The sequence below is a fragment of the Sciurus carolinensis genome, chromosome 1, assembly GCF_902686445.1.
Source record: "Sciurus carolinensis chromosome 1, mSciCar1.2, whole genome shotgun sequence".
NCBI lineage: Eukaryota > Metazoa > Chordata > Mammalia > Rodentia > Sciuridae > Sciurus > Sciurus carolinensis.
The window spans coordinates 99,562,699-99,574,763 of record NC_062213.1 but is presented as its reverse complement, the minus strand read 5'-3'; the positions used below and the strand labels follow the sequence as shown (position 1 = coordinate 99,574,763).

General features: G+C 38.8%; 1 protein-coding gene across 1 annotated transcript; it reads right to left on the bottom strand.

The window, feature by feature from the left end:
- Positions 1-11,319: 11,319 nt before the first annotated feature.
- Positions 11,320-12,062, bottom strand: LOC124979224 (histone H2B type 2-F). The gene has a single exon (XM_047543710.1). The coding sequence runs from the start codon at positions 12,023-12,025 to the stop codon at positions 11,645-11,647; it is 381 nt and encodes a 126-aa protein (XP_047399666.1). The 5' UTR covers positions 12,026-12,062; the 3' UTR covers positions 11,320-11,644.
- Between the last annotated feature and the right edge of the window lie 3 nt (positions 12,063-12,065).

The window sequence follows — 12,065 nt, the reverse complement described above, 5'->3', positions numbered from 1 at the left end:
CTCATCCTCACCCATGATTCTATTTCTCTGTTGTATATCCAAGGAGAAGAAAAGATCTTTCAACAGTATAAGTAAAAGGAATGTACTGAAGGTGTTTCATGTTTTCTTATATAATTTAGGAAAAATTGTTTTTTAAAAAAGCACTGGATACTGTAAATCCATATTCATATTTTTTTACTTGTTTGCAGCTGTCATTTACCAATCATTTTTATGTTCCTAAGAAAGATGTGTTAATAGATTCTATTGTAAATAACCTATTTAACGGTCATTAATACACTATTTTGAGTTCAACACTGAGCTAGTGGCTAGAATCCTACTCTGGGAGGGACACATCACTGCCAGGATGCTTCTGTACCAGAAATGGTGCTCAGAACGTGTCACGGAGAGGACCGCTGGTGCCACCTTGTGGTTGCATGTGTACATATGACCTTCACCCATTGCTGGGGCCGAGGTAGCCAGTGCACCAGGACACAGCTGATGGGAAAGCTGACAGGCGATTCTTTTCTACAAACTCTCCCTTAAGCCCCATGAGAAATTTGCTTTCCCAGAACCAGTAGGAGAGAGAAATGAGTGGGTCAGCTGCAGCGGCGGCAGGTGGGTGCAAGACGGCAAAAGGTCATGTGTATCCGACTCGCCTCAGTACCGGGGAGCAGTACCAACTCATGGGTATCACCCAGAACCCAGCACAATATTCATTCGGGGAGGGAAGGTGTGGAAACTAAACCGCAGGGTGCATATATCACCAGAAGCCGGAATGCAGATGGAACCGCAGCTCCCCAAGCATGTGCCTGGCCGATTGATTCCAACTTACTAACCCCCAGCGGCCCAGTGCGGCGCCCCTTGGCGGTCGCCTGTAGAGTTCGCAGCCTCGGCTGCTCCCGGAGCAAGTGCGCCTGCCTGGTGTCGGCTCTGAAGAGGCCTCTGCGAAGACAAGGACTGGAAGATCGGAAGCCACAGGAAGGAGAGAAAGGCTGTGGCAGGCGCTCTAGCTACTCAGCCTACTGAGAGAGACTCAAGAAAAAGGCAGCTGGAGGCAGAGGCGGCAGTGGCAGGGAGGGTGCTGGTAGAGAATGCGAGGCAGCCGCCATCTTCCCAGTCCAGGAACCTCCCTTCTGACTCCATCACCGTCAGAGCCTGGGGGGCACAACCAGCAAGCCGGTATGCAGGGAGCCCCCAGGATCAAGGGTTGCCCCAACATGAATTCGGAAACTGTGAGGTTAGTCCATAAAGATTCAAGATCTATCCTATCCCGCAGAGGGGTTTTCCCGGATTGAGAACCAGTTCCCAAAGGGATCGGATGTAGGACCGGTGTTTTTTGTTTTTTTTTTGGCAGGAGGGGGAGGTAAATGGTGTCTTTCTTCTTTCCAGACTCCCAGAGGCAACACCCAGGGCCACTTGGACCTATGGAAGCTTCACCTGTGAGGGTCTTGGACCTATCCTGTAATCCCTGGATCTTCCAAGCCTATACACAATGTCCCAGAGTGGACAGATGGGGAACAGAACAAGCAACTGGTTAAGAGGAGGTGGGTCAATTAAGGTTAGTTTCTCACCTTCCGGACTTGGTATGGAGAGCTCCAAATTCAAAGACCACGGGAATTTCTGCTACAGGAGTCCAGACACATTTCAGAACACTCTGAGGTTCCTAGCCTGAGAAGTGGACCAACTGGTTTGGGGTAAAACAAATAGATGGGTCCATTCTGGGTCTTCCCTGGCTCAGTGCCTTTAGAATTTAGGGATTTTCCCAGAAAGACGAAGGATTAGCCCAGAGCTATCTAGTGGATCTAGACCTGAGAACAGACAAAATGAAGATACCGCTGGCAGATGCCTAGGAGGGGGCTGACAATCCTCACTGCCATAGGCTTAACTGTAGACAGACCCAGGGGCTACAGAGGAACAACAGTGGAAGCAAGGAAACTATTTAGAAATCCAGGTGAGAGATAATGGCAGCTTGGACTAGCATGAGAGCCTCTAGCAGTGGACCTATTGAGAAGTCACATTTAAAATATGTTTCATAGGAAGTGTCAACAAAACTTTCTGATTAATTAGAGGTAGGGTACATGAGAAAGAGAAGAATGGGGAACAACTCAGATTTTGACCCAGAGCAATAAACATTCCATTGACTGAAATGGGAAGGAGCAAGTTGGTGGAGCAGGGGGGAAAGGTGGAACAAGTTGCAAAAGGTCTGTATTGGACCTATTGTTTAAGATTCCTATTATAGCCCTGCACAGTGGCACAGGCCTATAATCTCAGTGGCTGGGGAGGCTGAGGCAGGAGGATGAAGAGTTCAAGACCAGCTTCCACAACTTAGTGAGACCATAAGCAATTTAACAAGACCTTGTCTCTAAATAAAAAACATAAAAAGGGCCGGGGATGTGGCTCAGTGGTTAAGCCCCTGGGGTTCAATCCCTGGCACACACACACACACACACACACACACACACAAATTCCTTTTAGACATATGAGTAACTGTTAAAGCAATGGCTTATTCTCTAGGGAAGAACACTGGAGCAGAGAGAAAAAACTGACTGACCTCATATATCTATATGTAGATATATATAGAATTTAGAGCCATGAGACTAGAAATGACAGTGTAAAGCACAGATAGAAAAACAAAAAGGGTCTAAGGCTCTAAATTAGAGGCAGAAGTGGTAGCAATGGATGTTGCCAAGAAGTAGCCAGGGAGGTAGGAGGAAAACACAAAAATTGTTTCAAGAAGGAAAAAGCAACCAACTATGTCAAATTCTCATGAGACTATTTGATTTGAAAAGGGATTGAAAATCTGTAGATCTTTTGTTTTTGTGGAGGGAAAGGGAGGGAGAATTGATGTCATCACAACATAGACTTTTCCAATCCAGGAAAAAAGTATAACTTTCTGTTTATTTACGTCCTTGTTAATGTCTCAAAATGGTGTTATAATTTTCTCTCTAGAAGTATTGTTAGATTTATTCCTATATCCTTCATTTTTGTGAGTTATCCTAAAAGGTATAGTTAGAATCTTAAGAAGTGATTATTACCAGTTTCATAACAATAAGAATATAAAAAGTAGCCCTAAAAAAAAATCTGTATATTAGCTGGGCATGGTGGTGTACACCTGTAATCCCAGTGGCTCAGGAGGCTGAGGCAGGAGGATTATGAGTTCAAATCCAGCTTCAGCAATTTATTGAGGCCCTAAGCAACTCAGTGAGACCCTGTCTCTAAATAAAATATTATAAAGGGCTGGGATCTGGCTCAGTGGTTAAGCAGCCCTGGTTTTAAAAAAATATAAAACCCTGTATATTATACTTAGCAAGGAAAGTAGGATATTGTTCTCTCCCAATCCCCACAAAAACAAACAAACAAACAAACAAAAACCTTAATAGGTTGAAAATCTGGGACTCCCTGAAGTCTTTCAGGTGTTTGGGGTATAGACTTGCTAATGCACATTTGCAGTAAAATAGGAGCCAATAAAATTGCTGTCTTCTTTATTACCCATTTCTTGTTTTGTTTCTAAATACGGAATCAGAACCCCCAAAGGGTAAGAAACTCATCTTCCAGTCTTCCTTTTTCATTTCCATATCATCTTCCAGTTTTCCTTTTTCATTTCTATATCACACTAAGCACATACTACTCCTTAGCCCTTAAGACTTAAAAAGGATAAAAAAGAATAAATTGTGGAGAGGCTGCATTGTTAAAGGGAAAGATTGTAGGACATGATGTGGGAGTTAATGGACAAGGAAAATCTCTCTAAGAAAAGCTAGAAATAATTGATTTAAGCCTTCTGGAAAAATAAAGTTCCTTAAATGTGATATTTGCTAAAAATACAATTTAACTTCAAGGAAGCAATTAAGGTTTCAAACAGCACTTATCTGAACCTAGTTGTGACTTTGAAGTCCATTTTTAGAAGGGCAGAGAAAGACCTCCAGTAGAAGAAACAGGCATTTACATAGGCTTACAAGTACCACATTTATTTTGGGAAATAATCGTTTCCTAACTTTAATTCAACCACACAAGCTTAAAATTTCACAAGCTTTGATTATAATAAACTAGTTTTTGTTTTGTTTTGTTTTTGTACCGAGCACTGAACCCAGGGGCACTTGACCACTGAGCCACATTCCCAGCCCTTTTTGTATGTACTTAGAGACAGGATCTCACTGAGTTGCTTAGGACCTCACTAAATCGCCAAGACTGGCTTTGAACTGGTGATCATCCTGCCTCAGTCTCCCAAGCTGCTGGGATTACAGGCATGTATCACCTCACCCAGCTAGAATTCAAATCTTAAACCTATACTTACTAGCTGCTTGAATTGCGATTTCATATCTTTCCTTCTTCTGTGAAATCTATATTATGTATATAATAAAAAATAAACCTTGTTTTTTCAATCCATTAATTGTTTGTCTTACATGGATTATTTCACTTAACCTTCCATGCTGCTGTCATTACCTCACAATATCAGTGGAGATTTTAATCTTTTACTTGATCATTATCTTGATTAATTTGCACAATACATTCTCTTCCCTCAGTGTTTGATAAAACTGTCTGGGCTGGTCCTGTATTTAAGAGTAGATCTTTGATTACCTTTTTAATTCCTCTAATAGTTATAGTTCATTAGTGTGTTCTGTTCTTCTAGGAGCAACTGTGTTAATCTGTAGGGAAGTTAAAACTTTGCTTACATTTGCAAATAAATTCACATAAAAAATATGTATGTTAGCCATGTACACTTGTAATCCCAGTTACTCAGGAGGCTGAGGCAGGAGGATCCCAAGTTTGAGGTCAGCCTCGGCAACTCAATTAGACCCTATCTAAAAACATTGTTTTTAATTTCTTCCATATTTAATGTTACTTGTTATGTGCCTTTTCTCTTTCAATGTTAAATTTACCAGAGAACCCTTTATTTTTCTGAGCTTTTGGTTTTATTAACTTGGTGGAATAGGGAAGTATGACCTATCTCATTGATTCTGCTTTTATTTAAATTTATTCCTCCCACTTTCGTCATGTTTTGTTATTGTTCCTTTATTCGTTTAATTCTTTTTGGGTTTTTTCCTTTTTTTTTTTTTTTTTTAATCAGGGATTGAACCCAGGAGCGCTTAACCACTAACCAATATCCTCAGTCCTCCTCCCCACTTCTTAAACATTTTTTATTTCAAGACAAGGTCTTGCTATGTTGCTAGGGCCTCACTAAGTTGCTGAGGCTGGCTTTGAACTTTCAATCCTCCTGTTTCAGTCTTTAGTTACTTTTTAGTAGTTCTTATTTTCTCTTAAACACATTCTAAAACTATGAATTTTTTCTGCTCATACAGATTGTTACTTATAAAATATAATTTTTATTTTGACATCCCTTTAACCTATGTACTTTCTCTTAAGAGTATAGATTAGGGAGAATATGCTTAGTTGTTTTATTGCTTTATAATCAGTGAATATACCCTACATGGTTTCAGAATTTTGAAATGTGTTGAGATTTAATTTGCCCTCTTGCTCATGGTCAATTTTTGTTAAAATTCCATGTAAATTTGAAAATAGTGCAACTCTCCCTTTTTGAAAACAAAATCACATAGATATGTAAAATTATATCAATCTTATTAACCACATGTATCTGTCAACGTGTATTAAAAGTAATTACTGTGATTTTTGACCTAAAAAATTCTGGTATCCCAGCAGCTTGGGAGACTGAGGCAGGAGGATCTTGAGTTCAAAGCCAGCCTCTGCAAAAGCAAGGTGCTAAGCAACTCAGGGAGACCCTATCTCTAAATAAAATACAAAATAGGGCTGGGGATGTGGCTCAGAGATCCAGTGCCCCTGAGCTCAATCCTCAGTACCAAAATAAATAAATACATAAAATAAAATAAAAATATCCTTGTAACCAGGAGAGTGGTGCATACCTGTAATCCCAGCTACTCTGGAGGCTCAGGCAGGAATATCGTAAGTTTGAGATCAGCCTTAGCAACTTAGCAAGACTCTGTCTCCAAATAAAATAATAAAGTCCTTGTGTGCATATTTGTATGGGTAGATACATGTGTGTGTACTTGTGTTAAAAAGCAAACAATTCATGATCATTCCTTAATGGATTACAGTTTTTATGAATATGAAATACCTTTCTTCTAGCCATATATATATATCTATGTATATATATATATATATATATATATATATATATATATACAATCTACTTTTTTCTAACTTCCATATAATAACATCTCTATCCTTCTGAATACAGCATAAATCTTGCTTTGCCTGTTTCACTTCTCTTCACTCTTGCCCTCCCTGCTGCTTCCCATGTTAATGTCATCTGGAATTTAAATTCCAGGTTTTCTTAATTTTTTTAAAGACTCTAATAGCAATATGTTTTATTAGGTACATGGTCACCTTTACTTCTTGTATACATCATTCCTTGGAATCTTTTAAAAAATTCTTATTGGAGGCTAGAGATGTGGTTCAGTGGTAGAATGCTTGCTTCACATGCATAAGACCCTGGGTTCAATCCCCTGCACTGCAAAAGAAAAAAAAATTTAGTGGACAACAATTCTAGTAATTCTCTTGATGGTCTGAAAAGTTTTTCACACCTAAACAAAATTCTTTTCCCTGTTTGTTTGTTTGTTTGTTTGTTTTTTAAAGATAATGCTTCATTGTCTTATATCCAGTACTGCCCACATATATCTGATATCTTTAGACCTTTCTCTTCAACTTTTTGTTCTGAAATGTTATTACCATGTATCTAAGTAAGGGTCATTTTCATTTCATACTTGTATCTTCAGAATTTAATGGAAACTTGTAGTATAAAGATGTATGTCTATGAATTTAGATCCTGTGAAATATCCTCCTTGACAATCAAAGTCAGGGAAAAGGTAGGGGACGTCACTGGCAAAGATTATAATTTAATTGGTGTTCTGAAGTTGTGCAGTCTACAATCACCAAACCTTATTCGGTATGTCTATATTTTGTTTCTTAAATTTCCTCAATTTCCTCCTTATCAAACTTCTCATTCTATTGGATGAATTTACAGGTATCCGAATCTATTTTTCATGTCGTTTAACTTTTCTTTCATATTTTTCATCATTGTAACTTTTTTTATGGTTTTGAGGGGGCAATTTCTAACTTGATCTTTTATTTTTTCTCATCCATGGAGGGGTATAGGTATGGAGTTTGATTCTGGCTTTGGACCTTAAGTTTTTTTCAATAGTCAAATCTTAAATTTCTAAGATCTTTAGTTAATTTTCTTATGTTATCTTCTCCTACATCTGAGGGTATTAAATATACTTATTTTGAGCTCTCTTCTGTTAACTATTTCTTTGGGTTTTACTCTTTAATGTCTCTGATTTAATAACATAATTCAGATCCATAGTAGCTCAATTTTACTTAGACTCAAGACATTGGATACTACAGCAATATTCCCTTCAAAGTTCTCAATCTACCATTTTATCAGAGACAGGTTTATGATGCAGAAAAACCTCTGCTTTTTTTCAGCTGAAGGAGAGAGGATATTTTACCTTTTAAAATTTATGATGACTCTTGGTTATGTACACATCTTTGTATTGGGGGATTCTTTTTGCTGAAATGTATCTGTGTGTAAAAGATGGCATATGATAATATTGTGTGCTTCCAGAAGCAAGTCTGTTCATGATGGGAACTCCCAGTAACCTGATATATTTTTCTGTCTGTCTGAACCAAGTTTGACTACACTCACTGATGGAACCACTTTTGTGGCTTATTATATTCCCTAGGAAAGGGTAGATATGATAAACCTTACCTGCTATTCCTGCTGTGATACCCAAATGATCATCCTATCAGTTGTCCCAAGACCAACTCTTGTTTCTGGTATGTTTGTTCCAAACAGTGTGGATCATTCTTGGTCCACTCCTATCATCTGCAGAACTCTTGACTTGAATACCATCTGCCATGTCAATTTTCTATCAGTTCTATCAATTTTATGTCAATTTTCTATCGTTTCTAGGAATTTGAAGTGAAAGATGATGTGCTAAAGATGGTGTGTTACTCATCTTTTCATCACTATGACCAAAATACCTGACAAGAACAACTCAGAGGAGGAAAGTTTATTTTGGCTAATGCTTTTAGAGTTTAGTCCGTCTTCAACTACGACAATTATGCTGGGCCTAAGGTGAGGTAGAATATCATGGCAGAAAGGAGGGGTGGAGTGCTGCCTACCTCACAGAGAGCAAGGGGAAAGGGCCATATATGGAAGAACAACCCTTCCAGGGTATGTTCCCAGTGACCCACTTTCTCCAGCCATGCCCCAACTGCCTACAGTCACCATCCAGTCAGTAGGATGGATTGATTAGGTCACAGCTCTCAAAATCCAACCATTTCACCTCTGAACATTCCTGCATTAATGCAGCTTTTTGGGGACACCTCATATTCAAACCACAACAGATAGGAGGAATGCAACATACCTTCAGTACATTATCTAAAATTAGTAGTCATATTCACTTGTGTGTTACAGATGAGAAACTTGCATGACATTCAATAAAACTTCCTTACTGCCAACCTCAACTACCACTAGTTGACATGCTTATTAAGTGTCAAATGTTAGCATTGTTATATATAATTACTCACTTATCCTTCATAAAACATTATGCAGTAAGCATTACTATTACTCCCAGTTTTTAGATGAGGAAACAGATTAAGAAACATGCCCCTGTCATACAATTGAGAAAAAGCCAGGCTGTACACCAGCTAGTTTCTCAATAGCCTGCACCTCTTACTAAAACATTATACAATATCATGCCCAGAAATTTTTAGGAACACATTATCTTCCCATACTGCGAATACTTACTATCAATATAGATATACTTACTATCAATGTAGATGTCACTATATTTCCATCTATCAGTTCCATCTCAATGACTCAATCAATGCTTATAATCATATGTTATTTTCTCATGTCAGGAAAAATAGTCTTTTTTGTTTGTTTGTTTACTTTCCTTTGCTTTTAAAATCTTTCAACTCTACTCCAGCCCCCCCATATAAAAGATTTGCATATACTAATCCAGAAAGATTTCTCAATTATACCTCATTCCCTCTCAAAAACATCTCCACAATCATAAACAACATGAAATAAACTTTCCTTAAACTTTTTCTTACCTTTGTTTTTTTCCTTGAGGCTAAAGATTGGAGTTCAAGTTTTACCTTCGGTAACTCTCCTGCTAAAATTGTATTCTTCTCTACACATACTTGCTATTTCAGCACAGTGGTAGGAGGAATGTCACTTAAGAATACTTCTACTAATACCTAATATGAAAATCAGATATCAAAACTGAAAAAGACAGAAAAAACTATCAACAATAAAACTTAGAGAAACAAAACATTCAATTTTTTATAATGTAGCAGGGAAAAGAGTTAAGAAACCTCAGGAAATAAGCTTGTTTCCTTACTGGACCCAATTCTGTGGTCCAGTAAGCATACTGGATATGTATGCAAGTTAATCATTGTAACTTTCGCCTGTTTTTTAACTATAATATGGATCTTGAATAAGGAGACATGCCAAACTAGATGAAATATAGTTCCATAGATATATTATCTGAGATAAATTTTCATCCTGAGAGCGACACTAATGAAATACTTACCATGTTCCAGCCACTGTGCCAAGTGGATTATATTAGAAGAAAGCTTGAAGATCAATAATTATAATACCTTCATTTCACAGGAAACTAAGAGTCAAATAAATTAAGAAGTCCCAGTGGTCAGTGAATTTAGCACTAAGTTCCTGTAATTATTTAAAGTACTTCAGGGTTCAGCAGCACTGAGTACTCTTTTCACCATTACAGAGGCTAATATAATCTAATCTTCATTGGTTCTGACAAGGTCTCAGTTGAGTCATCTTTCCCTGGCCTCTTGTCTGGAAGTCTTCAGAAAAAGGTCAAGGAATTCTCAAGTGAGAATCTAAAATTTGCAGTGAAAGAAGTCATTACATATGGCACATTTTATGTGACTTTTAATTAGATGTAAATTTGAACTACATTATAAGGTTATTAATAAAATTTACTGTAAGTAGAGAGTTATCCTGAGGAGGACTTATGAAGAATGGCTTAATTTTGCCCTTTCAGTAAATTATAAACTAAGGTTTTCCTATTTTATTTAGTTCAAAAAAAAAAAAAATCCACTAGCTTTTGTCAGGATGTCTTGAGTTATGCAAATTTTTGACTGAGTCTTCAGAGATTCATTCTACATATTAACTATGGCCTTTTGTGTACCATAAATTTCTTCTCCATTCATTCTGAAATTCTTTCCTTTCTCAGAACACTAGTGGACTGGGGATGTAGCTTAGAGGTTGAGTACTTGCCCAACCTGTACAGACCCTGGGTTTGATGCCCACTACTGTGCAAAACAACAAAAACAAAGACCACACACAAGGGCTCTAACATACCCACAGCTTGATTTTAACATTTGAGCACCAATTTTAATATTTGGTGCCAAAACATATTAAAATGCACACACTTGAGAACACTTAAAATCACCTCACCACATCCAACCTGACTGAAATGGGCAAACTGCCAGAGGCACCCGGAAATATGCTTAATGGGCAAGCCATTTTGCAGTTCTTACAATCAGAAATTTGTTACAGAAACCAGCACAGGGTCCTTGTCCTGGAAGTTTTCCTGTGAAAATGATCTGTAAATAGTCAGAGTAAGCCTATAGAATGTTCTGCTTTCAGTAAGTAAAGAGCAGTAACATAGGTTGAGTGGGGTTGAGGGATATATTGTATGACAGAGGTTTTTGGGCCATGGCTTTCAATCTCTGCATAAGAATCAACATTATGGATCAAGTAATTCTTTATTGTGGGGGACTCTCCGTGATTATAATGCACAGCATCATTTTTGGCCTCTTCCCATTAAATACCAGTAACACCCCTCTCATATCATGAAATAAAAAATATCTCCTGATGTTATCTTATGTGAGTGGGTGGCAAACTCCCTGATTGAAGTCAGGGGAGGACGGCAAGGTCAGAATTTATAGATAGGCCAACACACTAAAGCTTATACCTACGTTTCGGAAAGTCTGTGACATGCCTAAAAGGATAAAGACAAATAGGTTAAAAAACTGAAGAACAGTGGAGTAGGGAGTTGGGAAACTTCGCATCTACACAGTAGAGAACAAACCCAGCTTGTTCATTACTCTCAAAAACACGATGCCGGGCGTGGTGGCACACCTAATTCCAGCCACTTGGGAGACCAAGGCCAGACTCTGCAACTTTGATGCGACCTCAAAAAGTATTGTAAGGGGTAGGGATATATCAGTGGTAGAGTGCCCCTGAGTTCAATTCCCAGAAAAAAGAAAAAAAAAAAAAAAAAAAAGAAGAAAAAAGAAAAAGAAAGAAAAAAAGCCCCCCAAACTAGTGAAGACTAAAAACACACTCTTTTGACATTTCTCCGCCTCTTCCCAAAGACTCTTCCAAAGGGTAACCAAACCTTATTTCCCCAGCTATTATACCAAAGCTTCCATCTAGGACTTGGTAGGGACTTTACTGAGACATTCATTTGGGTAATACTAGTTTCCTAATCCTAAACCCAAATGTATTCGTGACTACTGTCACATCGCACCTAAACAAAAGCTAACAACCCCTTTGTGTTTACAGCCATTTTCTCCGATAACTGAAGTGGCTCTGAAAAGAGCCTTTGGGGTAAAGTAGTTGATCTATCGCATTCTTTGTGCACTCTTACTTCGAGCTGGTGTACTTGGTGACGGCCTTGGTACCCTCGGACACTGCGTGCTTGGCCAGCTCGCCCGGCAGCAGCAGGCGCACTGCCGTCTGGATCTCCCGAGAAGTGATGGTGGAGCGCTTGTTGTAATGCGCCAGGCGAGAAGCTTCACCAGCGATGCGCTCAAAGATGTCGTTGACGAAGGAGTTCATGATGCCCATGGCCTTGGACGAGATGCCAGTGTCAGGGTGGACCTGCTTCAACACCTTGTACACGTAAACGGAATAGCTCTCCTTTCGGCTGCGCTTACGCTTCTTGCCGTCCTTCTTCTGTACTTTTGTAACAGCCTTTTTCGACCCCTTCTTGGGAGCAGGAGCAGATTTCGCTGGATCTGGCATTGTTTCTGTCCGCAAAGAAACAACGCACTGGAAAAGAGGT

What these genes read in the sequence shown, in the direction of transcription:
- LOC124979224 (XM_047543710.1), bottom strand. Translation starts at nt 12,025, where the DNA reads ATGCCAGATCCAGCGAAATCTGCTCCTGCTCCCAAGAAGGGGTCGAAA.